We start from the raw sequence: 16,253 nt of genomic DNA on the forward strand, positions 1-16,253 counted from the left end.
CATAACTAAAGTTTAATCTAAAAAGTTAAAAAGTAAAGTAACAATTATTTGCCCACTCAGTTTGGAATTCACGATTTAGAATTTCACATTTAGATATTCAGTGATATTGCACGTTCTTAAGTTATGCATTTTATCCAGTGTATTGACATATCTTTATACAACATTTAATATAATGATGCGATATAATTGATTTACCCAATAAATTAATCTGTATATTCGATCTGGAATCCACCATTTAGAATTCTAAGTCAAGTAGATTCTATTTCTAACAAAGAAAATCCGAGTAGAGGAGATTTGAGTCCCATAAAGCTACAATTTGGGTTCATTTTGTGTAAATTCCATTTTTGCCATTGTTGTCAAGACTCAAGCACGTAACCAAACAAGTGATGTGTTCACCTCAAGAAGCCACTTTTGAAAACCAACAGAAAGCCTATATGTTATCCATATTCAAGTTCAGCCAACCAATCCCAACACACAAAAACATTTAGAAAATCAAACCCTCCTCTCCCTCCTCTTATGGTTCCCCATTCCTAAAACTCTTGTTCTCTCTCTCTCTCTCTCTCTCTCTCTCTCTCTCTCTCCCCCCAATGGAAACCATTCTTTCTTCTCCCTCACTCTCTCCTCTCTTCAACCCAAAACCTTCTTCTTTGAAGACCCTTTTGCCCCCATCCCTCCAACCCAATTCCAAACCTCTCCTCATCACTTCAAGCCTCAAAAATCACTCAATCCAATCACCAAAAACATCTCCACCAACACCCACAAATTGGGTTTCTTTTGCTCAGCAAGGACTAGCTGCTCTTGCACTTTCATTGGCACTAAACTTCTGCCCAATATTGCCTGATGGTAATGCACTAGCATCTGAGTTTGATGTGCTCAATGAAGGACCCCCCAAAGAGTCCTACGTTGTTGATGATGCCGGCGTACTTAGCCGCGTGACGAAAGCGGATATAAAGAATTTGATGCAGGAATTGGAGTACAAGAAGAACTTCCGGATCAATTTCATCACTGTTAGAAAGCTCACTGTAAGTTTCTTTCTGTTTTCGAAGTGTTCGCTAATGTATGTTTGTTTTAAGTTTTGTAGATATTGACCTTTTCTGGGATCCTTTTGAGTTTTTAACTCCGTATACGTTGTCTTTCAAGTGGCTCAGATTCACTTGTCAAATCCCTATTGTTTTTTAGCGCATATCCAACCGTTAAATTAAAAAATATATGTCATACATTAACGGACTCTAGAATTTTTTATGGTTTGGTTGCAGAGCAAAGCTGATGCTTTTGAGTATGCTGACCAAGTTTTGGAAAAATGGTACCCTTCTGTTGAAGAGGGCAACAATAAGGGCATTGTTGTGCTTGTCACCAGCCAAAAAGAAGGTGCGGTCACAGGTGGTCCTGCATTTGTTCAAGCTGTTGGAGAAAGTATCCTTGATGCAACTGTATCCGAAAACCTTCCCGGTAACTGTATACCTTCACTTTTCTTACTTCAAGCAACGATTTTTTACAATGCTAATATTTCGTGTCAAGTCGTAGTTCCTGAGCATGATTCAGATCATATATAATATGTAACTGGGAGTTGAACTAGTTTTGTTCGATTGAAATGTCGGGTGGCGGAAAGTAGAGAAATGTAATATGAGTACTGAGTACAACACAGGGGAAGTGGGATCTAGTTAGAAATCTTTGTAGGTTGGAAACCCGTATAATCATAGAGGACTGTTGAAGTGAATAATTCCTGCAAATTAAAGGGCACCAAGTGCACGGCGAGCCCTTGCAAAATGTTTGGTGAAGGACTACATGTTCGATAGTTCCATACATGATACGCCATAGTTTTAGTTTGTAAGGATTTTGCAGCTAAGTTGATGAGATTATTGGATGTGTTGATTGCAGTCTTGGCAACAGAAGAAAAGTACAATGAAGCCATTTTCAGCAGTGCCAAACGGCTAGTTGCTGCAATTAACGGACTTCCAGATCCTGGCGGACCCAAAGTTAATGAAAACAAACGCGAATCCAACTTCAAAACCAAGGAGGAGACAGACGAGAAACGCGGGCAGTTCTCTCTTGTAGTTGGAGGATTGCTGGTGATTGCCTTTGTTGTTCCTATGGCACAGTACTATGCTTATGTCTCAAGGAAGTAGAAGTAAGAGTGGAACTTGTTCATCAGTTAGATTCGTCTTTCATTATTTCTCATAAATTTCGAAAACATGCATAACATGCAGTTGTACAAATCGATCGAATTCAAATGGTTGATGAGAGACTTGAAATCAGAGAGGAACATGGTTCTTGTTGACATTTGTAAAAATATAAAATCGAATTGAGTTGATTATACCCGAATGCTTTCATTTTCGGCCACAACCTGTCTGCTTGCGTATGATGCAACGGTGTATACCCGCTTATACAGATGAATTTTTATGTGAGAAATATGCATCCAGTGCCACACTTTGAAATGGTATTTCTGTATAAATTTGTGAGAACTTAAGGTTTACTGTTACATTTAAGAGTTGGCCTTACAAATACCGGACAACTGTTAAAATATGTAAATAAAACATGTTGAGGCTTCAGAACTTGAGCTTCAGAAGGAAAGGCATTTTATCCGAGAAGGGCGGATCAGAGTACTTCCCGGTGAGTATCTTGGACGAGACATACTGATTCGCAGCTTCGGTGTAATGAATTCCATCCCAACTAATGTAATCAGAACTATCTGTGCATCCTTTGGCCGTGACATTTGTTCCGTTCAACGTCTTTGTTTGTCCACAGGTAATGTGACTGTCGTAGTTCAACGGGGGACCTCCGTACCCGCAGCAAGCCATAATAGGTTGCTCAAATCCTGCAGATACAATCCATAAAATCAGATATGAGATGATTAAAACAGAAAGGACTACGTGCATGTGTAATACACGATATAATTCGCAATGAAGAATCACAAGGCACTCAGATGTACTAACCATTTTTCGAATAATTTGAAATGAGCTCAGATTTGATCGAAAAGATATCAACATATATGACACTTGCATTTGAGTACTGGCCTTGCAACTTTTTGGTGAGAGCATGAAGCTGCAGGTTAAAGAGTTTAGCAGCTTGGTTGTGGTCGCTCACGCATCCTTGTTCGTCAAGCTTCGAGGGATCAGTTCCAAACTTGGCAACATTCTGCGTCAAGCATCCGAGAGGACCTGTGTTGTGTATCCAAAAGTTCCTACCTCCTTGGTCATATAATCTCTGAAACGAAAACAAAGAATGTCAGGTGGATGTTCTTCTTACTTAAATTCAAAACTATTGACCATCCTTGTTGTGTTTACTGTACTGACCTTTACTCCAGTTTCGAATTCTGTCAAAATCGTTGGAATAGACGCGAGAATCTCATCCAATGATTTCGAATAAAATGCACCAGCGAGATCATTCTGGCCTATATCGAACATGTAGAGCCCCTTCACGAAAAAATCTTCCGTAGGCAGATACTTGGGAAAGCTCTTACCTTCAGCTAGCAATTCAAGAACCTTGGCTTTGAATCTAAAAAACTGGGAGACCTGGACCCCGAAAGAAAAAGGGCTAATCGATGTTGCAGTTGCAGGAAGTATAGTTGACCCTGCCGCGGCAAAGTTGCAACCATTTTTGAAACTCGGCAGGCCAACTGAATCCAAGTAGGCATTGAGAAACGGAAGCTCCATTGCATCCACTACAAAAACATTACACAACAAAGAGCAGTCACGAGAAGGCGCGAACAAAGAGCAGTCAGTAAACAATTTTTGAAAGAAATTAGAACTAACATAAACTTTAGATCAATGTCGAACTCATAACATGAATTAAAAACAGCAGAACAAAGCTTAGAGGGAAAAAAAAAAAATGGAAAATTACTAAGAAAATCGACGATCAGGCGGCCATCGGAGTATCTCCCATATGGGGTTTTGAAATAAGATTGTCCATAAGGAGAAATAATGGTCTCAATGCCTGCGGAAACAAGGTTGCCAGTGTCGGAATTCGAATCGCCAAAGTTGAAAACGGTAGGGTGGTTGAAGTGGATGGATTTGGAAAGAGGCAAGAAGATGGAAATCAATGTGAGAATTTGGATAATGCAGATTTTGGTAGCCATGGAAAATGCAACAGGAAGTTCTCTCACTTATTAGGCTGTTGCTTTCACCTAAATGCAAACAAACCAACAGAAAAATATATATACTTTATGAAGCCTTTGATAATAAGTTTTTGTTTGGTGAGCAGTGGGGCTCAAGTGTTAGTTGTTGGTTTGCTTTCACATGTGGAAAGCCAAAGGCCCAAGACAAAAGCGATATTTAATCCATGGGAAGGGAGGGTTCAAATTGAGAGGTACAGAGCGGACATATTGTCTTGACTAATCAGTCTAATCTTATGTCTCGAACAATATCCATATACATTTACATGTGTAATGCATAAAAATGTGAAAGTGGATTAAACCGAAAAATTGCAGGGTAAAGTAAAAACATTGCCAAAGGTGCGTTGTGAGAAATTTACTGAGAAAATCTATGAGGAGACGGCCATCACAAAACCTCCCGGAGGGAGTTTTGAAGAAAGACAGTCCATAAGGTGGTGGAAGCTTGAAATCAAAGCCGGCAGCAAGCACGCCGGTGCCAGAGTTTGAATCGCCGAAGTTGAAAGCGGCCGGGTAGTGAAACTCGGTTGAGTTTGAAGGTGGAAAAATGGAAAGTAAGGTGAAAATTTGGAGGGTGAAAATTTTGGTAGCCATGGATGAAGAGGCTTAATGTTCACGGATGTGTTATGTACCAACCACCAAAATATAAAATCATGCATCATGTCAATGTGACGTATGGAGCCAAGTTTATGAGCATGGTGAAAGCTTGAAAAGCTTGCTTTGACTTATGGAGAGGATGAATGAAGGCAAAAGGCCAAGTGTACAACACTACAAACTACAAACCCCAATGAACAAAGTTACATTTTATGTAAGCAATGTAGCATCATTCTCCTAAGAGAAATGCAATAGACTTTCTATCACTTCACGGTTTTAACGTTAATTCATGTGCTAACATTATAAAATATTGTACCTAAAACATGAAGTGTTAGAGCATATACAGAGAGTCATACTTTTAATAAAGTTTTAATAGTTCTCTTCTTCTAAATATTAAAAATAGTGACTTTCACGCTCCTCATTTAATTACTTAAATTTTAAATTGAATATTTTCCATTTTTCTGTACTCAATATATATAGTTGATTTAAGACATTAAAAAAAAAAAAAAACATATATACACTTAATATGAAAGTGATTTTCACAATTTTTTATTTTCTTACATATGAATGTCCAAATTAAAGACATTGTTCTACATAGCTGATATATAGGGTAATACTATTCACACACTTATTTTTACTTCTCACACACCTTTCTCAATTTTTGTCGTTAGATTAAATGAATTAAAGAATATCAATAACAACAAATTAACAAGAGTATGTGAGAGGTAAAATGGATGTGATATATATAGGATATACTCACTATTGCATGCACGAGATACACAGTCGTTTATCAACATGCGGAAGTAGCGCATGTGACTATGTGAGTAATAAGGTCAGAAACTTACTTAGAAAATCTACGATCAGACGGCCATCGCAAGGCCTCCCCGATGACGACGGAGGTTTGAAGTAGGTCTGTCCATAAGGCAGTGGAAGATTGAAACCGAGCCCAGCACCGAGCTCGCCGGTGTCGGAATTCGAATCCCCAAAGTTAAAAACCGCCGGATAGCTGAACTTTATCGAATTCGCAACCGGTAAGACAATCATCAGGAAGGCAAAAACTTGGAGAATAATGGAGTTCTTGGCAGCCATGGATGTTGGAATTTGAAAAGCTTAATGTTCAAAGAGAGAGCAGCTGCAATGTGATTGAAGCGTTAAGCATGTGAGACAAGAAGTAATATTTATAGGGTTGTTTTGGGTAACGGAGCCAAAGTTTTCTTTTCCTATTTTTCGTTGGAAAGCCAAGGTTTCCTTCGAGTTTCGGAAAGACCTTCAATGTTGCTAAAAAAGCAAAGTATAAAACTACGGTCTTGCCCTTCACGTATTATCTACAACTGAATGTACCAAAACACCCAACGAACACAGCTATATTTCGCTAAGAATAATGTAAGGGAAACCAAAATTTTAAACTGAAGTGTGTAAACTAAATGATGTAGTTGTTAATGATAAGATTATTAATTAAAAGTCGGTGACACATTATTTAATTTGCAAATTTGGTTTAAAAATTTGATCTCTCTGACATTATTCTTTGGTTAATTAGTCACCCATAATAATATCATTTAACCCTGACACGAAAATAATAGGTTTTAGGTCAATCCCTTAACAAATGGGTCGTTATCAGGTCACCTTTTAACAAGTCGGGTCGTTATCGGGTATCCTGTTAAAAACCTGATAAGATATCGTTTGCCAAATCCAAACATTAGATGTGATAATATTTTGCATGACCCATTAACCCGACACAAAACGACATACTCCATTAACAAGTTGAGTCGTTATTGAATCACCTGTTAAGAACCCATTAAAATAACTGGTTTGACACAATATAACCTTTTAAGATAATATGTATGATGCGAAAATAACATAAACACGACAAACACGACCGTTTGCTAGGTCAAATAATAAAACAGCTTCTAAGGGGTGCATTTGGAATTTTAGAAAACCAGGTGGGATTTTTTACTACTTTAAGCAAGAACTACATGAAGGACAGTAAAGCAAGCAAGGGCTCAAAACTTGTATTTTGAAAACGTCTAACAAAACTTTTCTTTTTGTTCTGTGATTCATCTAAGATTTTGTGAGATGCAATTTTGTTCGATCAATCAGGCAATATCATGTTTGAGTTATAAGTCCCGTTGGACCCAACATCCAAAGACGTGCTTTTCCGAAAACTCAACACTACAATGACAATAATGCCTTGTTATAAAGATAATTGGGCTTTTAAACAAAACACTTTTACTCCTCAAAAGCCCAACGCAAGATATCTCTTTTTATTTGGACTGAAACCCAAGATCTCTTCCCAAACCAGTTTAATAGGCGCACACTCCTCTAGCAAGGGAACTGAAACATCTTAGTAGCCAGAGGAAATGAAAGCAAAAGTGATTTCCGTAGTAGCGGTGAGCGAAATATTCTATATTTCTACTTAGCTTTGAAAGAATTCAGTAAGGCTGCCTTACTAGGGCAGCTAGACCAGTTAGCACTACATAGGATTAAGTGAGACCAAAATACAGAGGTCTCATGCTTTTGTGAGAAATACTCTATGTATGACACGGTCGGTGCCTCTACCCTACTGTTGCAGTTCTTTAGAATATGAGCGATGTTCGATTACTCTCACATGTCAGGCAGGATTATACTCTTATCATTTCAACAACTTGATAGAAGAGAGTGACCTGACCCGTGACACAACGGAACTGATAATTCCTGAAGGTTTATGCAGAACAATTGAAGTATCTCCAGCCGCTTCGCTTTGTGCATCCGATCTTTTAGCAGCTGCTAATTCGTTCTTCAGTGCCTTATTCTCTCTCTTAAGCTGCAACGGCATAAAACCGGCACAACAAAATTCATATTGAAGAATGTAGACAAGGCTGTTTACACGCCATTCTCGGTACCAAGTAACACGTACCTCCTCAACGGTGGATGCAAGATCTTCCACTGCTTGCTGCAATAAGGTAATGGTCTGTGAAGTAACATCTGCCAATGCTGAGTCTACCTCTTCAGGTGAAGAAGGATCAAAGAGAATTCCACTCAATGTGAACAACTCCTCAAGTAACTTCACATCTTCGGCATCAAATCTCTCCCTCAACTATAGTATGGAGGTATTAGAAGCTATAAAAAAAAAAAAAAAACGTCACAGAAAACATTTTCACAAGAGTATTCTAACCATCTCAAGAATTATCTCGCATGACTCATCTTTAGTTGGGGAGGGAGGTCCGTTCTTTTTAGCAGATTTATCTTCGTTACCTTTGAGACGCGGTGACATCTTTATATGCTTTGCCCTGGCAGGGTAAGAATCTAACCTTAAGAATCCTGAGATTCAATTTTGAGTCCTAATTCGTAATTAAGCGATATGGGATGTTGAAAAGCATACCTCATCCCAAAGCGAAGAGTGGACAGACTCTCCAACGCATTTGAAGGGCTTGGTGAGCAACAACACAACAATGCAGTACGCGAGTTACCTCCCTGCAAGATGAGAACCAGTAGATGTTCAATACAAATCGACAATGCTATGGCGAGGACTAAAGGGAGGGAAACTGACCAGTGAATCTTGTAAAATCCGAGTGAGCTTGGAATCGCGGAAGGGAATGTGGTTTGCTTTGCCCGATGACCCACATGTCAGAGCATTTATGACATTTCCAAGGGCTGAGAGAGACTTGTTGATTGTCTTAGCTTCTTCAAGAACTTTTCCCTCAGCTCCGGTTTTCTCTACTTTCTCAGATCCAGCCAAGTCTACAAGAATTAACTTTCCAGCTTTCGACCTGTACATGGATTCAGAATGTTCAAGATCATACAATTGAAAACTTGACACCAATATAAATTAGAGAAATTTTACCTCTCATCTTTCTTTACGTCTTGCTGAACTGTGAATATGTATATGCAGTGGCTTCTGCTGCTGGACACATTCATTTCTATATCGATATTAAGTTTTACAGAAAATGGATAACATTCTCAGCCAAAAAAGAATGATGCTATTTATACTAGGAAATTAAGAAATAACTAGAACGGACAAAGAAAGCAAAGGATACGAGTCTCTCCCACAGCTCTGTTAGCTATGCCATTCTGCATTATCAACATCTCCGTTAGAATGTAAACCATATATACAAACTATAAGAGATTTCTGAAGAAAACATATCTTACAGATAGGCTTTGCAATGCTTCTGCAGGACTCGACACAGAGATCTACAAAAAAAGGAGGGGGGCGCGGGCGTTGGAAATCACAAGCTGTTACTCAACCCGAAGGCATCATACAGCATATATTGCAGAATACTCAATGTCTAAATCATATGTAACTTGGAGTCAGTTTGTAATCGTCAGTTTTCTTGGGCTCAAAATAATAATTTGTGTGACGATAAAGGATTCAAGCAAGCAACAGATTCAAAAATCAAAACATGACTGGGATGATTCAAAAATTCAATAAGTACTCCCATTGATATCATGGGTATACAACTTATTGCTTCAAAGGATAAGCATACCTCTGTTACTCCATTTAACAATATCCCCTGCGATTTACTTTCCTTAATCTGTATGTTGTCTTTTGCTAAATCAAAAAGGTCCCTGAATAAAAAGTACTGTTAGCACTAATCGCAAGTATAGTATAGTTATTATAACCTTCCTGGAGTTCCGTCCTATTCGGCTTATTTCATGTTCCAAACAGATAGTGCATTCGAGCCAAACTGAGTCATTACGGTTATACCTACCTTACTCTTTCCATGTAGATCTCTACCTGAAAAGAGAAACAAACAGATACAGAGAATTACATTGGTAGAGATGTTACAACTTGAAACCAATTATGTCACCGAAAGATACGCAAATCTCAATACCATTGACAATTTGATTGAGTGCTTCATTGTTCTTCCAGAAGATTTAATGCAATCAAACAGACCCTCAACTACTCTTGGAAGTAATCCTCTCTTCTGCTCGTCACGTACCAGTATGCTAGGCCCCTGCACCAAATACGTAAACATCACCGTGTGTGAGCTTAATTAATTGAATATCGATTAGCAGTCATCACTACAATATTGTGAAACCGCAGCCTCACCTCCATGCTATATGTCTTCCCCGCTCCAGTCTGCATTCATTGCAAAAGGTTTTGTAAATTAGAACCAACAAAACAACTAAGACATGCAATTACTAGATAGAAATTTAACACATACAGGCGATCGCCATAAGGAGAAAAGTTAGACAACTACGTCACCTGTCCATAAGTAACGATCGTCCCATTGATTGCATCAACAGCATCTGTATCACGGTCAGCGCAGATAAATAGCAGAAATTGAGTTAGAAATACACAAAATCAGTAATTCAGACTAAGACTATTCCCAATTAGTAAGACCTTCCATAAGCTCGGGTGCTACAAAAATGTAAGGGAACACTATAATACCAAATCAATTAACTTCTATGCAAGGTACATGGATAAAAGATTTTTAGAGTTTAACCCTTTTCTTTCAAGTAATTAAGCAAGAGAAGCGTAATTCATCGATTAATATCGTTTCGAAGATATACCTCGCACAATAGGCGAAGCTAGAAATTCATACACTTGAGCCTGCTCAGATTTCTCGTAGAACACCTTATCAAAGCTAAATGTGAATTCTTCATCCTTCTCATCCTAGCCGTACAATAATTCAAATCTTTTCAAACTTTGTTTCTCAAACAGTTTTGCACGAAAAGATAGTAGCAGAGTTACAGGAATCCATGGATTCATGAGAAAAAACCTTGAAACTGAAAGTTTCGGAGTCTACGTGTTGAATGCAGACTGCATCGCCGTGATCTCTTCTCTCTTTGGAGCTCAAAGGCCGGAATCGTGCACATATTGTCATACTCGCCATTATCTGGCCGCGATCAGAAGCTAATTCGAAGCTACAAAAAATAAAAACACAGAAAGAGCGTCAGTTAGGAAGGAAAACTCGTACGATCTGTTTGGTTGCCGGGAAAATAAAAGAAAATCGGATTTCTTATACGAGATTATTGCTATTGTTGCTCAAAATCGAGAGAAATCTTAGAATTTGAAGTGAACGATCGCGGTCGAGTCAGATTAGAAAAGTAAAAATTTGATCTAAATTCAAATGATGTAGGTTCATTTTCTCAGCAGCCAAACAGCTAAAAGAGTGAACAAATCTCAATCGTTCCAGAATCGCGAGCTTTAAAATCAGTTTGGCTACTGAGAAACGATAGAGAAATTGTGAATCGAAGGAACTTTCCTACATTTTCCAGGCAACCAAACAAACAACAGAGATCGAGAGACGGAGAAAGTACTTTGGATTTTAGGCGCGAAAATGTAAAGTTCGAGAGCGACACTACGGACTACGCAATGGAGCTGTACCAGCTTTTTATAAGCGCGCACATCTACCATGAACCCGGATCCTCTCCGGATCTAAAAAAATTTGAGCCTAAAATAACATGATCCGAATCATTAAAATTTGATTAAACGGTTACAATTACTATAATTTTTAGAATGACTCATATTTGTAACCGTGAGATCAAATTTTAACAACTCGTATCATTTGATCTTTAGACTCAAATTTTTTGGATCAAGAGGGAATCCGGGTCCGCCGTATAAGTGACACTACGACGTGTCGTTCTGTAATTTTGTGGGATTAGGGGCAGGCATTGAACGGATAAAGCATTGAACTGTGCTGATCAGAACCAGAAAAAAATTTAAAAAAACAATTTTGGTTTGACCGGTTCGGTTCTTGGCTTCACCCTGTTTCACAAATCCTCATGCATTTGGCTAAACACTTGTCGACGTACCAATTTTAGTGGGACCAAACCGAGTACAACCGATTAGACCGAACCAAACAAGATTGAACCAGACCTAGGCTACTACCTTTAGTGGGACCAAACGCATTATATTATCATCAAAACGATGTCGTCGCTCTCTTTTTTGCTTGTAAAGTAAAACCTCTGCTCATATGGCTGGTAGTAGTTTCTGCGGCCCAACGGATAGGGGTACAACTTAGGTTGGATCAATCTGAATCTGTTCATATTCAACCTGACTTAAACCCAAACAATTGAGTTTTTTTTAGCTATAACTTGTTCGAACCCAACCCAATTTCAACTCGTTCATTGATTGAGTTAAGCTGGGTTGATCATTTGCATGTCCATCCCCAACCCATCCCAACCTGACTAACCAAACTCAATCTAACCAGATTGTAAGCCATATCAATTAATGCTCATACTACACCCAAGTGAGCCAAATTCAAAAACCAACGCCCTTTCTAATTTTTTTTTAATAAATTACCCTTTATAATTACTTAAGCGTTTAGGGAATAAGAGACTTTGATCAATCAGCCCATATTCGTACTCACTAAATCCTAAAGCTTTATAGTATATTGATTTATGAAATTAAAGTTAGCTAGCTTTGATGCTACTTGGCTTAATTTTGTTAGGAATTCTTGGAAACTAAATTGTTACAAGATTAAACTTAAAAAAGTTGGGCAATCCGAACCCAACTCAGGTGAACTATAACCCATTTAAACCCGAGCCCAAATGAACCCAAACGAAATCCAACCCAAACCTAAGCCCGAGCCGATTTGTAAAAGTTAGGGTAGGATTGGGCTAATCTTCCAACCCGCTTGAGTTGCACCCCTACCAACGGACATTATTTTTTTTTTTTTTTTTTTTTTTTAGTACATCGATATTTTTACACTAAGGAGAGGGGGAGTTCGGCTGAGCCACACAATGGGCAGCCTAATTTGGTATCGAATTTGCCATCCATAAGATTCGAACCTAAGACCTCTCACTTACAAGTGAAGATACGATCGTAGTACTAAAGTGGAATGTTGGCTTGAGGGGTGATGGAACAACATGTGTAGGTGGTGCTTGGTGGTTCTTCACGAGAGCGGCAAAGAATGCAGAGGGTTTTCTGAGTGTGTATAGTGTTTGAGAGTTTAAGCATTTGAAGAATGTGAGGATTTTTTTTAAGAGCTCTTCATTGTTTTTGAGCCTCGTACTTATAGGCTTTTCCATTTCTTGATTGAGGTTTGAACCAAATCAATTAATTTAATCCATACCAATTTATTTAGCAATTTGACCAAATAAATTTAATTAACGAAAAAATCAAGACGTGATTTGAACTTAATTCGTGTCCAATTTGATTTCATCAAATAATCTTGATTTAATCAAATCAATCAATCAACTTATCCTTAATCTAGCCATTCTTATTTGGTCAATCTCTCTATTTGACATCCACTTTATTTGTTGATTATCTCCCGTGATTTGTTTGGCTTAAATCAAGGTTATAAATTAAAGAATTTTTTTTAAATTATTTTCCACCAAATATTGACGTGTGTTATGACTCGTTTTATGAGTCATATGCCATGTGTACAATTTGTGACACTTACGATGCGCGCCACGTAATATTTGACATGTCAAAACTTTAATTTGTTATTGATATATCATCAAAACTTCCGAAAAATACTTTTATGGTCAAAATTATTTTTCACCTTTTCAGTTTAACAAAATCAAAAGCGTTTTTAATTGTTAAAAAGCGATTTAAAATTTTTAAATCTTACGACGTAAGCTAGACAAGGAGACCTAAAAAAAGGGAGTCGCATGAGAGGGAGAAAGCAAAGAAAGGAGGAAAGAAAGTAAGAGATGATTGAAGGAAAGCGAAAGAAGAGACACGATTAGACAAGATAGAGAGAAAATTAGTGAAAGAAAGAATCGAGATAATGAAGAAAGCAAATTGGATGAGAAACGAAAAAGGTAAAAAAAAAAAAAAAAAAAAAAAAGAGAGAGAGAATAAAAGAGAGGGAGATAGATGGAGTGAGAGGGGAGGAGGAGGAGGGAGAGAAAAGAAATGAGTAAATTTAAGTTTAAAAACTTTAAAAACTCATTTTTTATGTTTTTAGAGAACATACTATATTTTTGAGTTAGTCTTGAGTTTAGTTTTTGAAAATAATCCTACCAAACAAGTTTTTAAGGCCTAAAACTTGAAAATTGCTTTTGAGTTTAAAAAATTGGATTCAAGTAGAATACCAAACAGACCCTAAATTCTTCTCGCTGATATCGCTTATAAAATTATCATTGCTTAATTGCTGCAGCAGCCGGCCGAGTCATATCCTTAATTAGTGGGTTAATTGATAACTAAACAACATTAAACATTACTGGTGTAATTGCTTTTTAGTGGAAAGGTTTAAAGCAGTAAAGCTAGTTTTGCAAGTTGAACAAATTTTACAAGAATGTACCCTCTTTTTTTGGAATTTGGATTCTCTACAGATCTTAGTGTCTTAAGCCTAAACATCAGAGAATTGGACTTTGGTTTGTATGAAAGAGAAAATTCAGCAGAATAAGTTAATGAGAACTATCAAATTTGAATTGAATGTTCCGAATTACCTGATCATTGAACTCCGAACAGTGAAATCCAGAATAATCAACACCCACAAGCTTTCGTGTGGAATGCACCCTCCACTCAACTGTTTAATGATATTTCCTACCAAAATCTCCAAAAGATGGATTTTGCTTTCGGTCAATCTGTATTGTTTAATTGGTAATTTGCTGGTGGCATTTGTGTGGAATGCGCACTTCGAATAATTAACACTTATTAGGTATTTGAACAATTGTAGCACTTCCCCACTATATACACCATGTCGATTTGAATAAGAAGTTGCACACACACAAACGCCACCACGGTTAACAAGGAAAAAAAATTTAGTGTGCTGGAAACAGCTCAGTACAACAAATGTAATAATATAATCGGTTAAATTGTTTTTTTTTTAAATTTCTAACCAATTGTATTATTACACTGAGTATACCAGACTATGTTTCCGACATACTGAAAATCTCTAGTTAAGAAGGTCTTAGACTGCCTAAATAGAAATGCATGCATGCACTCAAGATAGAAGTAATGAGCCCAAAACCTATAAAAACGACATATTTAATCAAAAAAAAATACTTAGGCTATTTACACATAAAGATTATTCATTCTCTTAGACAAATCAAAACTTGACATATGTGTTGAAGCAGGTCTCACATCGAAAACCTCATGAAGTTTAATCACTCTTTTATACTAAATGGTTCTATTACTAATTGTGTTGAGATTTTTTTATGGTAAAACTCCACATTAATCATATCGTAATTTAATTAATTAAGTTGAGTAATGTATCGATATTGATTAGTGGTGCATTAGTATACTTTTACAAAAACTATTCATTTTATGTCCCTGAAGACTGTCATTTGCGGTGGGTAATGACATTTTATGTCTCTGAAGACTGTCATTTGCGGTGGGTAATGACATTTTATGTCTCTGAAGACTGTCATTTGCAGTGGGTAATGACTCCAATATACAAAGCCTATTTTGATGAACTATTCATCTTGATTAAGTAACTCTTACGGAGAGTGCCTTCCACATGTAGTGTCTCCCTCCTTATCACCACTAAGCTCCAATGGTCCATCAACATGTGCACTAACCACAATAGATAAAAATCATAAAACCCTACCTCTCTATAAATACCCTAATGAGGGCGTGTGTCCTCCACAAGCAATCAATATCCTAATCTCTCTTCTTTACTTTTCATACCAAATCCTACACTTCGAAACTTCATACATGGCTTCCCAACGTGACCAAACTTCAACTAACCACATAGAAATTCCAGTTTATGGAAATGTGACTGATCAACCAAGACAATCTCCAATCCCAGAAGGCGACGAAGATGGCACCTTTGATTACTCCCAGAGGACACAGTGGCTTCGCGCCGCCGTGTTGGGAGCCAATGACGGGCTGGTTTCCGTTGCATCGCTCATGATGGGCGTGGGTGCTGTGAAACAAGATGTGAAGACCATGCTAATAGCCGGTTTTGCGGGGCTCGTGGCCGGGGCGTGTAGTATGGCAATAGGAGAGTTTGTCTCTGTGTACACTCAGTACGACATAGAGATATCTCAAATGAAGAGAGAGATGAAAGCAAATGGTAGGACAGAGAATGTAGAGGAGGCAAAGAAGAAGATGCTGCCGAATCCTGCGCAAGCCGCCTTGGCGTCAGCCATTGCGTTTTCGATAGGCGCGGTGGTGCCTCTGTTGGGAGCTGCATTTATAAGTGAGCATAAGGTGAGGCTGGCCGTAGTGGCGGCTTTGGTGAGCGTTGCGCTGGTTGTGTTTGGAGGGGTAGGAGCGAGGCTTGGGGGGTCATCGGTAGTGAAGTCTTGTGCAAGAGTACTTGTTGGAGGATGGATGGCTATGACTATAACTTTTGCACTCACTAAGTTAATTGGGTCTAGTGGTATGCAGATGTGATAAATTACATGTTTGTTGTTGTCATTGTGTTTAATTTCTGTTCTTGTACGTTGCTGCTATTGCTAGTGGTGGTTTTGCAGGTGTTTCCAACACCATTTGCAAAGAGGCGCGGACATGTAAAATCATAGTGTAATTAAGTTGTGTTTATCAAATAACGTTGCTATGCAACTATTTATTGGTTGTGGTTAAAGACATATTTGTGATTGTTTCTAGAATAGTAAACAGTTTTCGGCAACGATAAGTGCTTCTGATTACTTTGACGAGAAATGTTAAAAGTTCTTCGAGGTAATAGACGAAAAGTTTTTTGGAAAACTACATACCACTTCGAAGGTTATA

General features: G+C 38.0%; 3 protein-coding genes and 1 pseudogene across 7 annotated transcripts; 2 read left to right on the forward strand and 2 right to left on the reverse strand.

The window, feature by feature from the left end:
* Positions 1 to 430: 430 nt before the first annotated feature.
* On the forward strand, positions 431 to 2,343 carry LOC137744998 (UPF0603 protein At1g54780, chloroplastic). Its single transcript, XM_068484841.2, has 3 exons — positions 431 to 1,022; positions 1,257 to 1,449; positions 1,879 to 2,343. Exons 1-3 carry the CDS (start codon positions 588 to 590, stop codon positions 2,124 to 2,126), a joined length of 876 nt encoding a protein of 291 aa, XP_068340942.2. The 5' UTR covers positions 431 to 587; the 3' UTR covers positions 2,127 to 2,343.
* Positions 2,344 to 2,428: 85 nt separating this feature from the next.
* On the reverse strand, positions 2,429 to 5,855 carry LOC137744999 (GDSL esterase/lipase At1g54790). 2 transcript variants are annotated; one of them, XM_088682152.1, is made up of 4 exons: positions 5,548 to 5,855; positions 3,294 to 3,661; positions 2,934 to 3,204; positions 2,429 to 2,815 (listed from the first exon to the last, which is right to left on the reverse strand). In XM_088682152.1, exons 1-4 carry the CDS (start codon positions 5,789 to 5,791, stop codon positions 2,547 to 2,549), a joined length of 1,152 nt encoding a protein of 383 aa, XP_088538278.1. In that variant the 5' UTR covers positions 5,792 to 5,855; the 3' UTR covers positions 2,429 to 2,546. The 2 variants fall into 2 exon arrangements, with proteins under 2 accessions (XP_088538278.1, XP_088538279.1); XM_088682153.1 differs by having other exon boundaries at positions 3,841 to 5,847.
* Positions 5,856 to 7,090: 1,235 nt separating this feature from the next.
* On the reverse strand, positions 7,091 to 11,036 carry LOC137746076 (ATP binding microtubule motor family protein). 4 transcript variants are annotated; one of them, XM_088682150.1, is made up of 15 exons: positions 10,943 to 11,036; positions 10,402 to 10,546; positions 10,193 to 10,295; positions 9,885 to 9,928; positions 9,729 to 9,758; positions 9,511 to 9,633; positions 9,388 to 9,413; positions 9,163 to 9,244; positions 8,828 to 8,869; positions 8,716 to 8,749; positions 8,523 to 8,598; positions 8,229 to 8,448; positions 8,061 to 8,152; positions 7,854 to 7,968; positions 7,091 to 7,775 (listed from the first exon to the last, which is right to left on the reverse strand). In XM_088682150.1, the coding sequence occupies exons 2-15, from the start codon at positions 10,513 to 10,515 to the stop codon at positions 7,332 to 7,334; spliced, it is 1,545 nt and encodes a 514-aa protein (XP_088538276.1). In that variant the 5' UTR covers positions 10,516 to 10,546; positions 10,943 to 11,036; the 3' UTR covers positions 7,091 to 7,331. The 4 variants fall into 4 exon arrangements, with proteins under 4 accessions (XP_088538276.1, XP_088538277.1, XP_068342238.2 ...); XM_088682151.1 differs by lacking the exon at positions 10,943 to 11,036 and adding an exon at positions 10,648 to 10,915; XM_068486137.2 differs by lacking the exon at positions 10,943 to 11,036 and having other exon boundaries at positions 7,091 to 7,502; positions 7,596 to 7,775; positions 10,402 to 10,915.
* A 4,126-nt stretch (positions 11,037 to 15,162) lies between these two features.
* Positions 15,163 to 16,107, forward strand: LOC137746078 (vacuolar iron transporter homolog 4 pseudogene; annotated as a pseudogene).
* The last annotated feature ends 146 nt before the right edge of the window (positions 16,108 to 16,253 follow it).

The sequence above is a fragment of the Pyrus communis genome, chromosome 12, assembly GCF_041283825.1.
Source record: "Pyrus communis isolate YQ-2024b chromosome 12, ASM4128382v1, whole genome shotgun sequence".
NCBI classification, from domain to species: domain Eukaryota; kingdom Viridiplantae; phylum Streptophyta; class Magnoliopsida; order Rosales; family Rosaceae; genus Pyrus; species Pyrus communis.